The sequence below is a fragment of the Apaloderma vittatum genome, unplaced genomic scaffold, assembly GCF_000703405.1.
Source record: "Apaloderma vittatum isolate BGI_N311 unplaced genomic scaffold, ASM70340v1 scaffold8774, whole genome shotgun sequence".
Taxonomy (NCBI): Eukaryota; Metazoa; Chordata; class Aves; order Trogoniformes; family Trogonidae; genus Apaloderma; species Apaloderma vittatum.
The window spans coordinates 33,717-56,287 of NW_009712131.1; the positions used below are offsets into that span (position 1 = coordinate 33,717).

A 22,571-nucleotide genomic window follows, 5' to 3' on the forward strand; every position below is an offset into this window, starting at 1 on the left:
TGAAAGTGGAAAATGCAAACTCTCCTAAATATTTCCTTTTCTTTTCTTAACTATTTCCTTTTTAGGTTCACTACTTCATACTGAAAGATGCTAGTGAGGATTACCAGTTCTTCACCATTGAACCTGAGATAGGGATTATTTCCACCCACGCATCTTTTGACAGAGAGAAAAGAACCTCTTACTTGATTGAAGTTCAGTCTCAGGATTCATCAGAATCTGCTAGACCTGGTGTTCACGGACAGCCCAACACAGGTGAAACTAGCAAGGAATTCTATATTGGGTAAAAGAGATGAGAAACTGGGCTCCTAACTTTTCTAGACTTGGGGGTGTGTGTGAACTGTCTGGAACATAGCAAGGTGTTCCACCTCTGCCATTTCTAGTCTGTATGTCCTATTTGCATCTCCTTCTTAGACATAGCCTACGTAAGGATTTTTGTCAGTGATGTGAATGACAACGCTCCAGCATTTCCTCGGTCAGTGTATGAGGTCAGCATAGATGAGGACAGGGATGTTGGGAGTCCTGTTGTGACAGCAACAGCAGATGATGAAGATGAGGGTGAGTGGACTCTGCATGTCTAAGTCCTCTTGATATTACTGTATGTTGTGTGTAGGACTGCTTCCTTCACAGACAAATCGCTGCATTTAGGAGATGATTAAATTCTTCAAGCATTTCTAAAAGCATGGAGGGAAGTTCTGGGCACACAGGAGCAATTTTTTTTTATTATGAGGTGCTCAGGTTTGCAGTGCAAAGTTTAAGTTAGCTGGCAATCTTTTGGGGGCAGAATGAAATTGCCTGGAGTGACAAGCCTGCTGTAACTTCACAAGAGATAACATAGAAATTCACTCACTCCTGAGTATGTGCTTGCTTTGGGCTGAGTACTGTGCTTTCCGGATCTCCCTGGGAGTCAGTTTAACTTATTACTGTTGCACAAAAACCAAACCTGTTTGCTTTTTGTTGAGTTAGTGGGTTGCACATGCTTGTGGCAGTATCTGACAGTGGAAAATGTGGGCTGACATGGCCAGAAATGAAGGCAGAGAAAAGACAGGAATAAGGCAGGGAAAAAAGGAAAACCCGGACCTTTTTTTTGGGCTCACACTTGCCTCAGCTCTGATGATGTGAAACTGCCCCGAGAGTGTTGTGAGACCAGATGGGCTGAGCCCATCCAACAGCACACACCACCAGTCAGTTTCTAGCTTTATTTCTGCTGCAGCTTTTTGGCTGCTTTCATGAATTGGTCCAGCTCAACTTGCTGGAGAAAAACAAACCCATTGAAAAAAAACCAAAAAAACCCCAGAAGTCAAGCTGACGTGTTGGTGACAGAGCCCAAATGAGCACCAGAGGAACATGTTTCTGGGAGCAGGTGGGAGTTGACCATTTCTTTTGATGGCAGTGCTGTAATGCCTGTGCCTCTTACTGCCCAGGAGGGAGAAGTAAAGAGGCCATTTAAAGACAGCTGCTGCACTCAAGAGAATTTGGCAAAAGCAATGAACAAGTGATGCTCAAACACACACTGCAAAGGCAGCCAAGCTCTTCCAAGCGGTAATGTTGAGCACAGCCTTTTTGCTTTCTTGCCATCCGTGTTGCTCTAGTCTTCTCATCCACAGTTGAATGGCAACTTAAAATGCTGCATGTTCTTTCTGCTCCTAGCAATCCACATATTTAATTGGGGAAATTACTTTCCATCCATCCTTTTCAAATAAGTAAACATGAAGCACCAACCTATTTATTTATTTGCTGCTCCTAAATATTTTGCAGCAATCAACTACTGTTGTACAGGTGGAAAGTGCTCCTGTGATGAAGCCTTGTTCAAAATAAAGGACTTCTGTTATATTTTAGCACCATCCAGTGGTTAAAAAAAAAAGTTACGGAATATTGGCATTTGAAATGGGAGGCTTAGGAAAAATTGAGCAAAACCAGCTGTTAGTATTTCAATAGTAGGTTACTTTATTGGCAAATGAATACACAATAAATTAGAGGCACACAATTCCTTCATTATCAGTAATGAGGTGCTTGTCTGTGACTGCAAATTATATTTGTAAACATAATTGCAAACCTTAACCCCCATCTACCACATACAAACCCTTCAGATTACGTCATTCTGTTTGTGACTGTGTCTATGCTTTATTCCTCCTTCCCTGCCCCCCCTACCCCAACAGTCTGGGCAAATAAGGTTTCTCTTGGATACAATTCCACTATGTGTGGCTGGATTGAGCTTTCAGAGAGTGGAGAGGCAGTGGTCATTTCCTTTCCCTTGTAGGTGCAAATGCCAAGCTGAGGTATCAGATCACATCAGGAAATGCAAAAGGAATTTTTGATGTGGAACCTGAGGTTGGAACTGTCTTCATTGCTCAGCCTCTGGATTATGAACAAGAGCAACGTTATGAGCTTCGGCTTGTAGCTTCTGATGGAAAATGGGAGAATCACACTGTTCTCATCATCAATGTTGTCAATAAGAATGACGAAGCACCAGTCTTCACTCAGAATGAATACCAGGGCAGTGTCTTGGAGGAGCTCACAGATCTGCCTGTACTCGTCCTAAAGGTAAAGCAGTTTGCACAAAGCAGGACAAAACCTGAACTTTTGTTCAGCCCAATCTCCTCCATTTACACAAATTCCAAAAGACAGTTTATTTATGGTGGGTGAGGCCCTGGTATTAGGAGTTAGGTAGCAAATTTCTGTAAAGAAGAGAATAAAGAAAGCCTGGTTGAATTTGTGTGGTAGAGCTGCTCCCTTGACTAGCAAAAATAATGGTCGGACTCAATGATGTTAAGGGTCTCTTCCAACCTGAATGAGTCTATGATTCTACATGCTGAAAACTGTGATGGCTTTCCTTTATGAAGCAGAGTTAGCATATTTTGAGTAACTGTATAAGCATAGCGTGGTTGGCATGTGTACCTCATGCATTTAAATCACAAACTCTTTGGCAACATTTATACTACCAAATAAACATTACCAGGGATTGTTCTTCGACTCTGGAACTCAATCATCTTTATTGCTTTGTTGTTAGAGCGGTCCATGGCACAAGGACTGCTTGGCTGGCCCAACCAGCACTCTCCCAAACAATCTCTGGATGCAAATCAGGAGCTGGGAGTTCCCTCTGGCCTGTGCTGATAATCATTTGGATGTGTGGCCACCCTGTTTTTGCAGTTTCTTTTCACTCAGAGAGAAACAATCCTTGTTTGCCTTTGTATTGCAGCTGTAAAGAGTTTCACAAGAAACATTTGCTCAGCAGATCTGTTATGACTTCCACTTGGCTCTTCCTGCAGTAATTTCCTCTTTCCAAAATATACTGGGAAGTAGAATATATCAGTCTGTCTGAATGTGATCTTTTTGTTTCTCTAGGCTATGTATGATGTTTATTGAAAAAGTACTTGACCTGAATGACTCAAACCGATTGATGTTTACTGTTAAAATGCATGCTGTTTATTTAGCCTGCCCAATACCAACTGCCTTCAATAAAAGAGCAGTGATTTCCCCTTTTCCTTTACATAAACACTTACCTGCTGTGGCTTGTTCCAGGTTTCTGCAACAGACCCTGACCAAGCAGCCGATCAAAATGCCATTAACTATTCCCTGCATGGACAGGGGGCCAGTAGTGAATTCAGCATCAATGAGAACACGGGCGAGATCACCGCAAATAAAAGGTTAGACCGTGAGAAGCGATCAATGTGGCGCTTTCTTGTTCTTGCAACAGATGAGAGTGGAGAGGGACTGACTGGCTTTGCAGATGTGATCATAGAAGTGAGGGATGTGAATGACAACGCGCCCCTTTTCCTCTGTGTGTTGGATGGCTGTTTTATGGGCCACATCCCTGAGGATTCTCCGGCAGATACTCCTGTCATGGACATGACAGCAGTGGACCTTGATGATCCAAAGGCGGGTACGAATGCTGTGCTAACATACAGCATCATTCAGAATGTCCAAAATGAAATTAATTTAAACTTGTTCTCAATTGACTCAGTTAGTGGCACCATCTATACAGTGCTTGGGTCCCTGGATCGGGAGAAGGAGGACAAGTACCTAATAGTGATTGAAGCCAGAGATGGAGGAGGGCTCACTGGGACAGGTACCGCCACTATTTTGGTGACTGATGTAAATGATCATGCTCCAGTCTTCCTGCAAAGGATCTACACTGCATTTGTCTCTGAGAATGCGAGTATTAACACTGAGGTTGCAGTGGTGTCAGCTGTGGACAGAGATAAGGGAGAAAATGCCATGGTGACATTCAGCATCCTCGATGGGGACAATGACCACAAGTTCTCCATAGAGACAGATGAAATCAGGAACTGTGGGTTTATCCGGCTACGAAAGCAGATTGACTTTGAGAAGCCTCACGAGAGGGTGTTCAACTTGACTGTGAAAGCAGAGGACATGGATTTCTTCAGCATTGCTCACTGTGTGATCTATGTGGAGGACTCCAACGACCATGCTCCTGTCTTCTACCCCCAGTTCTATGAAGTGACTGCATTGGGTGAAGATGCAACTGTTGGCACCAAGGTCGTTCAGGTTTCTGCTGTTGACTTGGATTCTGGCCTGAATGGAAGGTTTTCTTACCACCTGCTAAACAAGTCTGACCCAGCTGGCCAGTTCTCTGTGGCTAGTGATGGGTGGGTGACGGTTGCAGGACTGTTGGATCATGAGACAGTGGCACAGTACCAGCTCATTGTCATTGCCACTGATCTGGGGCAGCCCCCTCTGACTGGCAGTGCCACTGTTTTAGTGACTCTGCAGGATGTAAATGACAACGGGCCAGAGTTTGAGGCTCATTACAACCCAGTGGTCTGGGAGAACACAGCTTCTCCACAGGTTGTCCAAATGAATGAGACCTCTACTTTGCTGTACGCTAAGGACCGAGACACTGCTGCTAATGGAGCACCTTTCTCCTTTCACCTTCTCGGTGATTTCAACAGTCTGACTAACTTCAACTTGCAGGACTTCCACAATGGAAGTGCCCTGCTCACTGCGCTGCGTACCTTTGACAGGGAAGTACACAAGGTGTTCTACCTGCCCATCCTGATCACAGACAGTGGGATCCCACCAATGAGCTCCACCAACACGCTGACCGTGAATATTGGGGACCAAAATGACCACCCGCATTCTGCTGGCTACATGGAATGTCTCTTTTACAGCTATGATGGTAAATCACTCCCTGATGCTTGCTTCCAAGTGTGACAGTAAGGTCAAAAGAGCAGCTGTGAGATTCTCAGAAGGACTTGTCCTATTCCACATAAGCTAAAACCTTAGTGTAGAGGTGCTGCCAAAGTTTGTTTAAGCCCCATCAAAGAGCAATAGATGTGTGGGCCACATGGTTTGTGGAGGAAACTGAGCTAACCTTGAAGGAGAAGCATAGCAGCTTTCTATTCTATGCATACTTCTGTCAAACTTGAGTAATAGCCTCTTGTTTTCAGGTGCACTTTTTCAGCAGCATTAACATTTCAGGGGGAGAAACATTAAAAAAATTCATAATATTGCTGAGAAGTTATGAGTGTTAATGCTGAGAACCTTCTTCTCCCTCCTTAAATCTTTTTCCTCCCACAGGCTGAATTCAGTTTTAGTGAATACACTTAAACTGAACTCCTGGGTAAACTGCCCGAGACATAAGTATAAGACTTCAGCTGACAAATACTGTTAGGGAGGAATTTTCTGTGATTGTTGGCTGCAGGCAGTACAAGAGAAGCCACCTTTCACTTCTCGCTTTGGCAATTAGCTAGTATTTCTTTGCGTCCCATGTCATAGAATCATAGAACAGTTAAGGTTGGAAGGGACCTCAAAGATCATCTAGTTCCAACCACCCTGCTGTGGGCAGGGGCAAATGTCCCCACATAATAAACTCAACAGCAAAATAAACCACACAGGTAAAGAGATTTTGGGGTGCTTGCATCTGTGTAGGGTCAGGTCATTCCCTCCTCTTCCACTCTGCTCTGAGTTGAGTGAAATGTATCGAAAACTTGCCCACGTGTCCTGTGGTCTGGCAGTACAGTAATTAGATTGTCTACTGTGGGCACACTAGAAACTACTTCTTTGTAGATGCTGTTGGCATTTATTTGACTGAAATGCTGTTCTGTCTGTTGTATGCTCACTCTCCAAGTTCAGCTTACTGCAAAGTTGAAACCAAGTCTGGTTGCTATTTGCTGAGAAACTCTGCTTGTAGCCCAACTACTGATCTTTCCATTAAGCCTGAATTCCTTTTAATTGCCTCTTTAAAGGTTGTGCTAATCTGTGCGCTTAATTTCAAGTCTTCAGATCTTTGGTTATTTAAAATACTAAGGAGAGAGTGAATCAGAAGGCTACTGTCATGTTGTGTGTTACAGTCATATAATGTGGGAGTCAAACACCAGGACATGATATATACTGTCTCCTGGAAAATGAATCCAGTGAATGTTGCCACAGTTGCAGGAGAGGTACAGCTTCCTCTCCTTCTTGTGTGCAGCCTCTCAGTTGTCAGGGTTTGTGCTGTTCCCTTTCACAAGGTGAAGTCCCACATTTTTCCCCTCTTTGGGTATTCTTGATTCTTTACTCAGTAGATCTAAGAACTCAAATATCTGTGGACCTTTCCTTCAGAAATAGCTTTTGTGAAACAAAAAAATACTAGTTTGTGAGCCTTGCTGAGAGAATGCAAAACCAGCAGAATGCCTGCTGCTTTCCATCGCGCCCTGACATCTCACCATCTACTCAAAATAAGCCTGGTTATTTTGGACATCCTCTCTATCTTGCTGTAATTTTCTCCAAATTGCTTTTGTTTTTTTACCCTTTATAACCCAGTCAGCATTTCGGTGGTTTATCCTGCCAAACCCCAATTCCTGTCTAAACCACTCTAAGTTGGTTGGATCATTCTGAATACCTCTTAGAACTTTTCTCAGAGTTGGCTTTTCTTTTTTCCTTCATGTTGCTTTTCTTTCCACCCACCTGTTAAATTAAATTTATGTAGCCGTACAGCAAACACCCCTTAAGCAGGACATCAAGTGGTATTTGCAAACTGATGCACATCTTCTCTCAGGAGCTATCACAACTATTTTCATAGAGGTTTTAGGCTTAAGATAAACCAGTAAGGCTTGAATGGTTCACCTGTGTGCGTTTGTGTGAGAGGTCCGACATCGCCACTTATATGTTATGTTGTTTTAGGTATTCTCCCTACTACTGTACTTGGCCAAGTCCAAGCCCCTGATGATGATGATTGGGATCACAAAATCTACCAATTTGAAGGGAAAACATCAAGGTATTTGGAAAGAAAAATGAGAGTTGAGAGAAACGTATGGTAAACTTCCCTCCCCCAAAAACCATAAAAAGCATTTGAACTGCCTTTTGCTCAAAACAAGTGTGCAAAAGTATTTTGCTGATTGGACGCTTGGGTGTAACTCTTCAAAATCCATTCCAGGTGTGAAATTGCAGTAAATAATGCTGCATGCCAAACCAGTCCACTTCCTATTGCCTGATGGGCTAGAACACCGTTCTAAATTCCTGTTCCCAGTTGTACCCATAATCTGTATCAGTGAGCCGCTACAGAAAAAATATCCACTAACTTCCATCCTCCTTCATTCAAGCTCCTGGAGAGCTGGTGTTTCCGTGTCACCACTGGTTTGAAGACCTTCTTTGTTTTGGATGTATTCACAGCAAATTGTCTGGGTTGTGACTGGAGTTGAGATGTACATGTGCCATTCAGAAGTTTTGACAGAGGTGTCACTCTCAATGAATGTATCTATATTAGGAGTTTGCACTGATTATACGTTATGGCTATAGTAGCCTGAGGCTTCCTACCCAGTTCATATGGCATAGAAGCAAAAAGAAGCCTTCTTAATATACTGGTGAAGAGTCATTAGGAGCCAACAGAAGGCAATGTAAAAAAGTTCAGTTCTGCGTTGTCCCTTCATGGGGGAACACATCTGCTTTTTTGATAGCTTTCCCAAAATAAAGTGGATCAGAAAAGCCATCAATGATGATAATTACTGCTTAGCTTTTAAACTTCTCATAGCTTGTTCCTTGGCTTAACTCTTATTACAGGTACTTTATCCTTAATGATAACTCAGGTTTGCTGACTATTAAAGAAGGAACCCCGCCAGGAACATACAACATAAGAGTTAGAGTCATTGACGGAGTGTGGCCCGATGTTATCTCAACTGTAAAGGTTACAGTGAAGGAAATGAAAGATGATGCCCTCCGTAATGCTGGTTCTCTGCGAATAAAAGGTAAGCAATGTGATGAAGTATGTTGTGCTACTTACACATGCCAGGAGAATCAGTAGTTTTCTAGGTAAGGTTTTGAAAATGCGTCTTTGCGTAGTCCTCTGACGCTGCATGTGAAGGAACAGCTATGGAGAGAAAAGACAGCAGGAAATGCTTGTCTGATGCAGAAGACAAAGATGAATGCTTTCTACACCAACTTTTTAACAAAACAGCAAGTTGTATAACAGAAAAAGAACTTCACTTGAGCAAGTGTCTGTCTGAAATTCGGCAAATTGTTTCAATCTTTGTGGAAAAGTAAAATCTTCTTAAAAATTATTAAAGTAATAATAAAAAAAGAAATTAATAAAAGTCAAAAAGGTTCAGAACACACACCTTGAGCAGAAGCCAGCATGGAAAATTTCAGAGCCTAAAAATGAAAATCCTTCTGACCTTGCAATTGAGTCCCTTTTCTGCAACCTTAATAGTTATTCTTTGGTGCCCCTCTCTTTTATGGCTACAGCAGTTACAAGATATGTGTTTGTCAGGTTTTTACCTTCTATTACAGATACCACTCCAGAGGAGTTCGTATCCCAATCCCCTGAAAAACAGAGTAAATACTACCAGATGAAGAAGCTGCTTTCAGAAATTATATCAGTCCAACTGGAAAACGTTCATATATTCAGTGTATTAAATAGCCCAAGTCAAACCCAAGGGGTTGATGTTTGGTTTGCAGTTTATGGCCCACCTTATTACAAAGCCGAAAAACTTAATGGCAATGTAGCAGCCTCTAGAGCATGGGTAAGTATCCATACTACGTATGAAACCACAGAATCTTCTCATTGTGTCTATTAAGACAATATCCGTTGCCTAGTGAATGTGCATACTTAGAATGACTGAGGGAGTAATGCGTGAGAAGGTCCTGGTTTGAGTTTTGAATAGTTTTAATCAGTAAAGTCAAACAGTCTTCTAGCACTTATATTAAAAATTTGAAATATGAATGTTTCAAAAGACAGCCTATAAATACTTATGAAGTCACCCAAATACAATAAGCTTTTAGGAATGTGAACACGTTTTTTCCTATTGGAAAAGACTCTAAAACTCTGTATAAAGGATGTGTTTGGCTGTTGCCTTTCTACATGGTGTCTTAATGTTTCAATTTTTAGTCCTCTACACAGAAGTGTTCCGTAGCTGAAACTCACAAACCAGTCAAAATTTCCAATTTTCTCAGTTAAGAGTGCAAAGCAGTAAAATAACCAGTCTCCAGTGGAAAACCAGGTTGGAAATGTGCATTGACAATTTTGTAAAGTTCCTGCCCCTCTTGCAAAAATAAGTATTGATATAAGTTAAATGACTCAATGTGTCTGTTGGTACACAGAGATTAAAATAAGTTATATTTAGAATCACTGCCGCAGTACGAACTCACTCTTGCCAGAAAAGTTCATTGCCCAGTGTTTCTCCACTCTTCCTAGTATTTTTGAGAAGTCTGAATGTTAGTTGATAAGTAGCTCAATATGAGCTGGCAACCCATGTCAACATGTGAACCGTGTCCTGGGCTGCATCAAAAGGAGTGTGATCAGCAGGTCGATTCTCTTCCTCTGCTCTGGTGAGGCCTCACCTGGAGTACTGGGTCCAGTTCTGGAGCCCACAGTACCAAAAGGACATGGATCTGCTGGAGTGGGTCCAGAGGAGGGCCACAAAGATGATTGGAGGGCTGGAGAATGTCTGCTATGAGGACAGGCTGAGGGAGCTGGAGTTATGCAGCTTAGGGAAGGCTCCAGGGTGACCTAATAGCAACCTTCCAATACATGAAAGGGGCCTACAGGAAAGCTGGAGAAGGGCTTTTTACAAGGGCCTGTAGTGACAGGGCAAGGGGCAATGGCCTGAAACTGCAAGAGAGTAGATTTAGATTAGATATAAGAAAGAAATTCCTCACCATGAGAGTGGTGAAGCACTGAAACAGGTTGCCCAAGGAGGTTGTAGATGCCCCAACCCTAGAAGTGTTCAAGGCCAGGTTGGATGGGGCTTTGAGCAACCTGGTCTAGTGGGAGAGAGGTGTCCCTGCCCACAGCAGGGGGGCTGGAACCAGATGATCTTCAAGGTCTCTTCCAACCTTAACCATTCTATGAATTAAAAATATAGCTCAGATGCTATGTAAATAATCCATCAGAACCATCAGTGATTAAAATTTATCTACTCAGCTTATGATGAATGCGATTATATTTTTGTCCTCCAAGTGCTTACTCATGCTATCTTTGACATATACCAAGGCTTTGACCTTAACAGCTGCCAGGCTGAACTGCCTTTGGCTGAATGGGGTGAGGTAGATGTTGGAAGGAAGTGGCACAGCAAGCAGTTTTAAAAATAAGTAAAACTTGGGCTTTTCATTTTTTTTATTGATGTCATTTGTGAGATTCCTTTCTGTGGAAAAGTCAGATAAATGCAAGTGCTTGTTCTCCACAGCTGGAAAACATCTTGGATATAAATATCACCCAGATTGGCATTGACGAATGCATGACTGCAAACTGCACTCATAGCAGTGGATGCATCAGCAAGCACGAACAGAGTCATGTGCCAACAATAACCAGAGCTGGAAGCTTTTCACTGGTGTCTGTGACAGTCCTGAGTCGTGCCCTGTGTGGCTGCACAGCTCGGGAGAGTCCTCATCTCTCTTGCTCTTCATACCAGACCAACCCTTGTCTCAATGGTGGCACATGCATGGATACTGATTTGGGCTACAGGTTGGTAAAGTGTAGTCTGGTGTGTATGCAAAATGCTCGAGTTCAGTCTAAGGTGGATGACTGGAAGCTTGAGGAGGCATCATTGCATGTCTTCTCGCTGCAACAGATCTGAGTTTTGTTAAACTTCACCTGTAGTTCTTGCAAACAAACCTATTTTCAGATGAGTACTTTAGGTAGGTTTGTCATAGTCTCTGGGAAAACCTTGGGAAGTTGCAGGCTGCACCAGTTGCGTTAATGCTGCCCTGCAAAATGTGCTTGTTTTGTGCAGCCTACCTTAATACTGTTAAACATTTTAATTGCATCACTTATGTCACTTAGTAACTTCTTCCTCACATTACTTGCCTCATTTTGTTCACCCAAAATGACATTTTATAGATAAAATACTATAAAGATGAAAAAAAGAGATGGATCTATACTATCTCAGAATAAGCCTGGTCCCCTTTCCGAAGGCAAGCCTTAGGCATGTTTGCTTAAAAATGGTCATCCCAGCATAGGAAAGTAGAAACAACTGTCCAGCGTCTTCTAAGCATCCTTGATAGGAGTGACAGGTCTCAGACTGAAGCTGCAGAAGCCCTGGTCATGGTAAAGATCCAAGTATGATGTTGCTGTTCAGATGTAATGAAATGGGGAAGTTTTAATGTCCAGAAACCCGTGGTAGAATCTGCCACCTATTGTTTGCTCAGCTCTGAGGTTCCTTCACTTTGGCTCCATTTTCAGTAGTTTTGTGAGTGATCTTTTTCTGCATCCTATCCCTGTTGTTCTGCTCTCAGTAGGTACTAGCAGTCTATGGGAAGCAGAAACTAAGAAACAGAAGCCCTGCTGGTCTATCCTCCTGGCCATTTCTGTTGCTCCACTGGTTTCTCCCTTACCAGTTTTGTTATTGTCATGTTGTGATTAGTCTTTTCTGCAGAATCCCCAGAGTATTAAGGAAAGAACCCCAAGCATTAATTTTTGATAGTGTAAAGGAAGTAAACCAGCCAGTAGTTTGCAATAAGAATGAAGATGTCAAGATCTACAACGTCACACCTCTTCTCACTTTTTCAGAGCGGTATTACCTTCCCACACCCCTCCTGGGGAGATTCTGATTGGACACAAGAGGAAAATTTTTCACAATGAGAACATTCAGCCATTGGAATAATCTCCCCAGGAAAGTGGTGGAGTCCCCAGCATTGGATAATTTTAAGATTCAACTGAAAAAGGTGTTGGGCCATCTTGTCTGTACCGTGCTTTTGCCAGGAAAGGTTGGACCAGATGATCCCTGAGGTCCCTTCCAACCTGTTATTCTATGATTTTATGATTCCTTTGCTTTCCCTGTCAACATTGTAAAATCTTTAAACAAACTGATAACTAAACCTAGTGAAAAGCAGGTTTCTTTTTTTTGCTGAAGATAATAGAGGTTTTCATGTGCTTTGTATATTACAACAGTTTTCTCATTTATTCAGAGAGTATTTTTACACGGAGGTATTATTGTTAAAAACTAAAGCTAGATTGTGTTTGATAGGGAACAAGTTTTGCTAGTGCTTAACCCATGCTATGCCCTAGGAAACATGGGCTCCTGTATTTCAAGTGGAGACTCTTACTGGGGGAAGAGCCCTTTGTGACTTCTGCTTGGATGGTGGAGCTTCACTTTTCTTTTTTTAAATAGATGCAAATGCTCTGCAAATTTCCACGGACCAGACTGCCAGCAGACAAAACACAGCTTCAGAGGCCACGGTTATGCCTGGTTCCCTCCTCTTAAGCCTTGCTTTGAGAGCCGCATCTCCTTAGAGTTTATCACTGAAGTCACCGATGGCCTTCTGTTGTACCATGGACCAGTGGCGCGAGGGCAGCCCGGAGAACAAGAAGATTTCCTTGCTTTAGGTTAGCACCTTGAAGGGTGTTTGTTCTGTGCGTGTGCGTGATGATGAGATTCTACTTTCAGTTGGTAGGGTTTTTTCTTTCAAAAAGGGTTCATAAAGTTAGTTTTGGAGAATAAGGAGAATGCAGAACAATTTGCAAGTACACCCAGTTTGTTTCCTGTGTTACTGTGTTAGAAGTTGAATTATTTTAAAGCTGTCTAAACAACTTTTCCAACTAAAATCTAACTGCAATGATTATTTTCACTGAGTTTGTGTGAGAGCATGGTTAGCGTGTGTCCAATAAGAGTCTTTCCTTTGCAGAGCTCTCTGGTGGTATCCCATCGCTGACCATGAGGCACAGCTCTGGTGAGCTTTTCCTGCAGCTGTCACAAAAAGTTAATGTTGCAGATCGCCGCTGGCACAATATTAAAATTATAAATGATGGAAAGGCAAGTGTGAATTTGGACAATCCTCTGGCAGCACTAATTCATGTACCTAGTTACTCTTTCCAAATCCTTCCTCCCTTCTGTAGAGCTCTTTTATCAATCAGTCTTTCACTATCTCTGCAATAGCAGGGATTGAAGTTTGTCAGCTCAGGTGTTCCCCTTAATCTTAAAGCAGTGAAGCAGAACATGGGAGAAGTCTGATCCAGTTTTGAAACTGGTCCTGCTATTTTCTTTGCTTAATGATCCTATCTATCACTTAGACTACAGAGCTGTGATAATACAGAGGCTGAATGCTTCCTGGACTGATGAAGTTAAATATTCTTAGTTTCTCTGAGTGGGAAACCCTGCCCCACTGAGTAAATTGAGACATGCAGAACAAAGGAGATAGATATGCTATTGTGTAAGGGGAAGATCTTGCTGATATAACAGTGGTGAAGGCATCTGCTAGGCTTCTCCTTCCTCTCCCGCATAAGACAAGCTGTGAGTTATGTCAGGATCTGAGATGGGGAGCCTGGCAGACAACCTATTCTGCTAGATTATCTCTCTGGGTTTGATTTGTCAGAGAACTCCAAGAAAATCCCATCTTCACTTTACCATTTCAGTGACTTGGTGTGGTCATGGTAGAGTCAGATCTTTCTTTGTGTGGCTCCTTAGCTATACATCATGTGCAATAACCTTACAGATTAGTATGTGGAAGTGTTTTATTATTTTAATGAAGCTTCCTGTACTGTAATTGCTAGTTACTATTCCTCCTTCTACTAAGTGAAAGAAAATGTGTAATTAAAATGTATGCATGTCTCTGGGTGCATTTTTTTTAAATAATGCCTTTTTCTAGAAAGTGAAGCTGATCCTTGACCACTGCGTAAATGCCTCAATTAGAGACAATGACAGTGTCATTAAGAAGATCTCCCAAAAGGATCCATCTGCCTGTGAAGCCTCTGGAGAGACTGTGGGATCTCAAAGGTAAAAAACCAAAAAACAAATCAACCAAACAAAAAACCCCCAAACAACAACAACAATAAACAAAAAAAATCCCACAAAAACAAGAACTGAAAACATAATTACTCAAAAGAGCTAAGGAAAAAGAGGGTAAAATATCAGCCAAGCTGCTGCATTTTGCATGTCACTAATTCTTTCTTTCCCTCCCTTCCCTTCAGCTTGGGTAGGCTCTTCAGCAGCCATCAGCCCCTGCAGCTGGGTGGAGTTAAGAAAACTTTGTCTTATCATGATTCACAAAAGCACTTCAGAGGGTTTGTCGGCTGCATACGCAATGTCATTGTCGATAGCAAGGTAAGGCTACTAAGACTAGCCTTGAGTTTACTGCTGTTAACCATAGCACCCAATGTGAAGCTTCTCTTTGCCCTTTTCCAGGTCTATGATTTAGAGCACCCTGCAGAGTCCTTGAACAGCGCTCCTGGCTGTGTCCTTACAGATGAAATGTGTCAGAGCAGTGGGATGTCCTCCTGCGGTGCCCACGGCAAGTGTGTTGGTGGTTGGGATTTCTTTCGCTGTGACTGTTCCCCAGGATATGCTGGACCAGCATGTGAAAAAGGTACTGCAAGCTCTAGGGAGAAAGTCATGGTGAGGATCTGTGACAACCGCACCAAACATACTGCTCTAAATTTGCCATGACTTTGAAACGAGCAGCGTAACAAGACCATGCTGTACTCTGCGAATGGTTTAGTCTTGCAGCCATGTAAAGATCCTGCTAACTCTTGTTGAATAAAGGTAACATCACAGATGAGGGTCTGGTTGAGACCTGCTTTACTTTGCAAGGAAGGCAAGTGGTCAGATGGGCTGTTTTGTCCTTTTTATCACAGCATCTTATTTCTCAGGGGTGAAAGATGACACATTCTGCATTGTATCTTCTTCCTCTGATCACACTGATCACAAAATGTAGTTTAGTGATCTGTTTGTCACCTTGCAGTAGTAATAAGAGGGATGAGGTTGCCAGCCTGATGTGTTCTCTCTGTCTATGTTGATTGATGAGAAGCTCAACGTGAGCTGGCAGTGCACTCATGCAGCCCAGAAGGCCAACTGTATCCTGGGAAGCATTGAGAGGAGTGTGGCCAGCAGATTGAGAGAGGTGATTCTCCTCCTTTACTCTGCTCTTGTGAGACCCCACCTGGAATACTGTGTCCAATTCTGGTGTCCCCACCATAAGAGGGACATAGATGTATTGCAACGGGTCCAGAGGAGGGCAACAGAGATGATCCAGGGCCTGGAGCACCTCTGCTATGAGGATAGGCTGAGGCAGCTAGAGTTGTTCAGCCTGGAGAAGAGAAGCCCCTGGGGGGACCTTCTAACTGCCTTCCAATACCTGAAGGGAATGTACAGGAAGGCTGGAGAGGGTCTTTTTACAAGAGTGTCCAGCAATAGCTCAAGGGGAAATGGTTTTAAACTGAAGGAGGATAGGTGTAGACTCGATCTTAGGAAGAAGTTTTTCAGTACAAGGGTGATGAGACTCTGGAATAGATTGGCCAGAGAAGTTGTGGATACTCCCTCCCTGGAAGTGTTCAAGACCAGGCTGGATGAGGCCTTGAGCAACCTAGTCGAGAGACATCCCTGCCCAAGACAGGGAGGTTGGATTAGATGAACTCTAAGGTCCCTTCCAACCTAGGCCATTCTATGATTCTATGATTGTGTGATCTATAAAATGGGGATAATTGCATTATGTCTGTCACTGGAATGAACTGAAGGTTGTGCAATGCCCCTAGACCACAGCAGTGGGTACATGTGGGGACGTAGTATCAGGCTGGCTCCAGCAGATCATAGAATCGTAGAAGGTGTTGGTCTGGAAGGACTAAAGTACTGAAAGAAACATTAGACTCTCTCTTTTTTTTTTTTTTTTTTAAATTTTTTTTCTTTAGATCAATACCGGCTATATTACTGGAAGCTATGTTTCAGATCTTAAATAAAAAACCAAAAGCTGTTGAGTTAATTGTAGGAGTGATTTTGGTATAGCATATAGCTTCTGACAGGCAGAATATTAGAGACAGTATCTACTTGATCTTCTCCTGCCTAAATTCTGTATCCTTGATTTGTTCTGTTTCTCTTAATTCCCTTGGCAGTGTAGGGAGGTGCTTTTCATGATGTTTCATTATGTTGCCAAAGTTTCTTGAGAGGTAAAACTCTGACATTCAGAACTGGTTAATTCTCAACTGGTAATGATCTGAGGGAGCAGTAATTACTGAGATTTTTGGGTTTGTGTATGTTGTGCTTAGTTCTTCCAGAATGGGCTTTTGGAAGGGACAGTTGGATCCATTACGAGCCGAGAAGCATCCTCAGCACTCACAGCACTCGGATCCAGCTGATGGTGCGCACCCGTATCTCCCACAGCACCCTTCTCAGCTTGGCTTCTGCAGATGGGAATGGATACATCCGACTGGAGGTGAGCTATCCAAAAGCCATTCTTTTTCAGTGCTCTTAATTTGTCACGGAGTGCCCTAGTAAGAGAAAAAAGATAGTTTCTGATTAAGGACATCCATTGTGTAATATAATAAAGAGAAAGAACTTTTCACGTATATTGTCCTTCTCAGCATTTGTATTGTCCTTCTCAGCATTTCTACTTTCGTAGCATATATTCTGTTTCACTACCTGCAAAATGTACAGGTGATATATGTGAATGGAGAAGATTGTTTTGTCCTGTTTGCCCTTTCCCTTTTCTTCTATCTGTCTCTGGCTACAAAAATTGTCTCTACATTTTGGTTGCTGTTGAAAAAAGTTGTCTGGATTATATTAGCTAGCCAGAGGCAGATTATTCCAATTGTAACAGGAGAGTCAGCTGGGAAGACTTAGAGGCAGATATCAGTAGGGAGGAGACTGAGAAAAAGGTCCATGTGAGTAAGAGAAGTGACATGTAAAGAAAAGAACTGATAATTCCTGGACCTGCAGTTTTCTTGTAGTAATTTTTATCTGGGAATAGAGCACTTTAAAACAAGAGTTCCATTTTCATTTTTAAAACTCAGGTCCGTTTCTTGAGGCAATAACATTTAGAAGTGCATTTCTGTTATTAAAGGTCTTTATCATCTTCCTCTAGGTGGCTGAAGGTTTCTTTAGCGTTAACTTCAGCTTGGGAGACAAAAGTCACTCCCTGAGGTTGAGGACATTACGTATCAACAATGGCCAGTGGGTTCTTCTGACCATGGAGCGCTACAACAATGAATTTACCCTGCGTGTTAACAGTGGTGGAGGTGATCAAGAAGTGACCTCTGTCTTGGGCACAGATCAATGGTTTGAAATGGATTGGGCAAGCGTCGTGCTAGGAAACCGTTTTCCCAATCATTCAGAGAGTGATTTTCAAGGTAAGTGATATGACAGGTTCCTACAAGGAGGGTATTAAAGCCTGAAAGTGGCATCTATGAGTGTATCAGAGAGTCTAAAACTCATATAAGAATTCCCATGGAGACCACCATGCCCAGGAAATCCCTCTACTAAGTAATACAGAGCCACTGTTCAACTCTCTATTTGCCATTGTATCTGATTCTAGTGAAGATGTGAGATTTCCTGTAGATATTAAAAAATAGCACTTAATATTTTTATTTTGCAAAGGTCCCAAGCAGAGAGCTCATGCTGGGATCTTCACTCCATTTTGCCTCAGAAGGGTTTAAGGAACAGACACAACACTTGCTGGAAGGAGAAGAATTTGCAAGGCAATTCATGGTTTCTCCATTTCCTGGGGCGGAGTGCTGGGACTTTGAGATGGTGGCTCAACAAGAAGACAGCTTTTTCTATTCTATTGCTTCTATTTTAAACCTAGATTAATCTAGTGGAGCTGTTTTGATATGTAGCACAGTTCTGCTAAATCATTGCATTGGTACATCCAAGCTGTCCTGGAGAAGTATTGTCAATGTGTAGATCAGCCAGACCACATAGGGACATTATCAGGGACATATCACGTACCTCTTCTTCTAAAATAAAACTGATAAACAGCATAAGGATCTTTTTATTTTAATGTTTTAAGTTTTCCACAATGCTCTAAGGTCTCCTGCATATGTGCTGGGGGCAAGGCTTGAGGTGGGGAAGTTGCTAACTCATCGTACTTCTCTGTATACTCCCCTACTTTGATGCAGGTTGTATGCGTGATGTCCAGCTGAATGGTCAGCTGCTCCTCATGGAAGGCAAAAGCACAGAGTTTGGCTTAATCCTGAGACGGCAAGGCGTCACGATGGGATGCCACTCCAGTGCCTGCAGCAGTCAGCCCTGTTACAGCCCTTTCCTTTGTGTAGATCTGTGGAGAAAATATGAATGCCGGTATGTAAGCTTTTAGCAGAATCACACAGAATCACAGAATATCAGGGGTTGGAAGGGACTTCAAAAGATCATCTAGTCCAACCCCTCTGCCAGAGCAGGATCACCTACAGTAGGTCACACAGGAACGCGTCCAGGTGCGTTTTGAACGTCTCCAGAGAAGGAGACTCCCCAACCTCCCCGGGCAGCCTGTGCCAGTGCTCTGTCACCCTCTCAGTAACAGTTTCCATTCAGAAGTGGTTGGGAAGCTCTTTCTTACCACCTTAGTTAGAATCATATAATCATTTAGGTTGGAAAAGACCTTTAGAATAGAATAGAATCATAGAATGTGTTGGGCTGAAAGGGACCTTTAAAGGCCATCTAGTCCAACCTCCCTGCAGTGAGCAGGGACATCTTTAACTAGAACAGGTTGTTCAAAGCCTCATCAGGCCTGACCTAAATGCCTCCAGGGATGGAGCCTCCACCACCTCTCTGGGCAACCTGTTCTAGTGTTTCACTACCCTCATTGTAAAGAAATTTTTTCTAATATCTAATCTAAATCTACCCAGCTCTAGTTTAAAACTGTTGCTCCTCATCCTGTTGCTACACATCCTTGTGAAAAGTCCCTCTCCAGCTTCCCTGTAGGCTCCCCTTCAGGTACTGGAAGGCTGCTATAAGTCTCTCTGGAGCCTTCTCTTCTCCAAGCTGAACAGACCCAACTCTCTTAGCTTGTCCTTGTAGGAGAGGTGCTCCAGCCGTTTGATCGTTTTTGTGGCCCTCCTCTGGACCCATTGCAACAAGTCCATGTCTTTCTTGTGTTGAGGGCTCCACAGCTGGATGCAGCACTCCAGGTGAGGTCTCACCAGAGCAGAGGGGCAGAATCGCCTCTCTTGATCTGCTGGCCACGCTTCTTTTGATGCAGCCCAGGATGCAATTTGCCTTCTAGGCTGCAAGCGTGCATTGGTGGCTCATGTCCAGCTTCTCATCCACCAGCACTGCCAAGTCCCTCTCTGCGGGGCTGTTCTCTAACACTTTAAGCACTTTAAGATCATTGAGTTCATCCGTTGAAGTTCAAGCAACTTGCTTGTAACAGTGAAACTCCCTGCTGCTGCTGGCCAGAGAAGAGCATGCAAAGGAAAAATTCTCTCCACCTCATCTCCCATTGTGGCCCAAACTTGCCTTTTCCTGCAAGTCTGATATGGAACCTATTTACTCCACCATTTTTTCCCTGGTGAGAAGATCACAGGCCAGCGAGGAAGTGAAATGCCCTTTGATAAAAGCTTTGGTCTCTGCTTCTCTGTGTAAATATATATATTCTTGTATAGCATATATATGTATAAAATATATATTGCATATAAAATATATATTTACATATATTTCCTGTAAAAAAAAAAGAACCCTTTTTTTAAGAGAGGCATAAAGTTCTTCTGCATATCTTCTGGATAGGGAAAAAGCAGAACATGTGTTCTTGTTTTCACAAGCCTACTAGCTCACTATGTTAGACTTTACATATATGTTGTACTTTCAATGTGAATTTGTGGTTTGCTTGAAAAGACTTTAATTTTGGCTTTAAAGAAACAGTAACAAACTTTCCACAAAACAATATATAACCCCAGGTGCTTTGCTTGCCCTAAAAGATAATCTTCTGCTTTTGTTGTTCAGGTGTCCATCTGGGAAAGTAGAAGTGACTGACAACCTTACGGGGCTCAGACACTGTACCTCATCACCTTGTGGACACTGGACCTGTAGGAATGGGGGTACCTGTGTGACTCAATCTCAAGACAAGACCATCTGCCAGTGCCCCGAAGGTTACAAGGGCAGGTGGTGTGAAATTAGCCAGGTGAAGGCTGGAAGACCCGTTGGACTCAGCTCTGGCTCTATTCTGGCAATCAGCATGTGCCTCCTTGTTTTCCTAGGTAGGAAAGCATGTACCTGTTTTCTTTCTTTTTACTCTTGTGTCTTGCTCCATTGAACCAAGTCTGTTTTACCCTTGGATGTTGTGATCAGTGTTTCACTTCTGGAGATCACCAGTTGTGAGTTCATTTAAGGATGCTAAGAGACAGGCAGCAGAACATAGTTACAGTGTACTTGCTTTGAAGCCAGTTCAAGCAAATGTGGGACTTCTGTCTTTCAGAATCATTTATTTTCAGTCCTTCTTAAGTAAGAGCTTTCCATCTATGTGTGCAAATCTGTGTGAAGCCACATCTCTCCACAACTCCCACCTGCCCTGAGTACATTTGTAATTGGTAGGACCTACAGCCAGTACCTGCTCTTCATATATTAGAAAGGAAGAGATTGTCCTCTAGAAAGTTTATGTTTTTAACAGGCAAGCCTCATTAAAAGTGTGGGACAGAAAGAGATGTTTATAGTGTGTCCAGTTTCAGGCACACTTTGGGTGAAGAGTTAGTAGCACCATAAAACTGTTTCCTTATTGATAAACTGCATACACATCTCAGTAGTAAAGACTCCATGATTATATTACACTTGTAACCTTCATTAAAACAGTGTTTTACTTACATTGGGTATCTTATTTACTCAGGATTGGTGAAAGGCCAGAGATTGGCCAAAATGCCTTCTATTTAAATGGATTCCTTTAGGTAAGTAAAATACCCTTTTAATGAAGTTTATGATGTAATATATACATAATTATTCGTTACATTCCTGAATATAAGTTGTTTATCTATTAACAATTACGCATTTCTTACCTGGGAATTCGGTTGTCAAATTAAGAGTTAATTTAATATTTTTTGATAAGGAGTCATATAGCTACTTACCATGCATCATACTTTGTCATATGCTATATAAAAAATATGTGTCTTTATTTCTTCCAGCACTCTTGGTCTCCTACACAGTGTGGAGTCAGTGGGGAAGTTCAGGGTTTCGGAAAGGAGGAATTTACCACATTCCTGAAGAGCGTGAAAGCTGGGAGGATGTTAGAGAAAATGTCTTCAATTATAATGAAGAAGGAGGTGGAGAACGTGACCAGGTATGATGCAGCTTCAATCCGGTGTTTGCAAATCCAGCCTCTCCTCACCTCCTTTCCTGGACTTTTTATTTAACTTATTGACCTTATCCAGTTGGCTGGGTTTTTACTGTTATTTTTAACCTGAAATATTCTTAAGTGGCTTCTATTTCAACCCAATCTATGCCTTTCGTGGTACTGGCCATCTATGGCCACCTTTGAGGGGGCTGCTCTGGACACTGCTTTCTTGCTTTAGCTGAAGACTATCATTAGCAAAGGGATTTACTATGATCTGAACTAGGCCCCGTCTTTTCTTCAGTTTGTAGAAAACACACTCAATCCAGTTTTGTGTTGCGTTGAGTTTTAAAACTTATTTTGGAACCTGTTTTCTTTTGTGTTGTTTCTCTCTGATATTTGCGTTCTTATCTTTTCCAGAATGCTTACAATATAGATGAACTGAAGAAACCTCTCCATACCATTCCCCACTTATGCTTGCGGGCCCCTGCTCCACACTCCAGGACACCCACTGGCCCAAAAAGAGACTCACTCCCAAAACGTGCACATCAAAACCAATCAACATCAGCTGTTACCAGTGTCCCAGACTTCAAGGAGTATGTTTCTCAAATCATCTGGGATGCAGACAACGATCTACAGAGTCTTCCAGCTGACACTATTCATTTTTACTGCTTAGAAGGGCAATGCTCTCTAGCAGGGAGCCTTAGTTCCTTAGACTCCACTAGTGCTGATGAAGATCTAAGTTATGATTACCTCCAAGAGTGGGGGCCAAAGTTTGACAAGCTTAAAGAACTCTATAAGGTCTCAAACGAACATTTGTAACTGGAGTTAGAGGAACTTGACGCACTGCCGTGGCATATGGACGCTACTTTTAAAACTGCCCTTTTTATATATATAGTACATTGAATAACTTGCTTGATGCAAGTTTTTAGTAGTATGATATACTCAGTTTTCCCAGGAACAGTAATCTGAATGGGGTTTTTGTATGCACTGTACAAACAGATATTTAATGATAGAAGTGCGAAGACTTTGAAAGCATGAACTTTCCTGATACCTTTGGAATGTAGGATTTGTATAGAATAGCATTATAATACCCCTTTTTATTTGTGTAGGCCACAGTGACTTACTAGAATTATCCTGGATGCAAGAACTTGAACAATTTTCTCCCTAGTATTAAAATGAAT

At 42.4% G+C, this 22,571-nt stretch overlaps 1 protein-coding gene across 1 annotated transcript in view; it reads left to right on the forward strand.

Moving 5' to 3' along the window:
- Positions 1-22,288, forward strand: part of LOC104267806 (neural-cadherin-like) — a 42,995-nt gene extending 20,707 nt beyond the window's left edge. The window contains exons 16-34 of the mRNA XM_009867875.1: positions 66-252; positions 412-555; positions 2,258-2,541; positions 3,520-5,137; positions 7,123-7,216; positions 7,999-8,183; positions 8,725-8,957; positions 10,620-10,897; positions 12,543-12,757; positions 13,057-13,184; positions 14,017-14,144; positions 14,339-14,471; positions 14,553-14,733; positions 16,406-16,572; positions 17,221-17,485; positions 18,254-18,434; positions 20,073-20,326; positions 21,242-21,396; positions 21,808-22,288. Coding sequence (XP_009866177.1) covers positions 66-252; positions 412-555; positions 2,258-2,541; positions 3,520-5,137; positions 7,123-7,216; positions 7,999-8,183; positions 8,725-8,957; positions 10,620-10,897; positions 12,543-12,757; positions 13,057-13,184; positions 14,017-14,144; positions 14,339-14,471; positions 14,553-14,733; positions 16,406-16,572; positions 17,221-17,485; positions 18,254-18,434; positions 20,073-20,326; positions 21,242-21,396; positions 21,808-22,209 — 5,232 coding nt within the window. The 3' untranslated portion in view covers positions 22,210-22,288. The remainder of the gene's footprint in view (positions 1-65; positions 253-411; positions 556-2,257; positions 2,542-3,519; positions 5,138-7,122; positions 7,217-7,998; positions 8,184-8,724; positions 8,958-10,619; positions 10,898-12,542; positions 12,758-13,056; positions 13,185-14,016; positions 14,145-14,338; positions 14,472-14,552; positions 14,734-16,405; positions 16,573-17,220; positions 17,486-18,253; positions 18,435-20,072; positions 20,327-21,241; positions 21,397-21,807) is intronic.
- Positions 22,289-22,571: the final 283 nt, after the last annotated feature.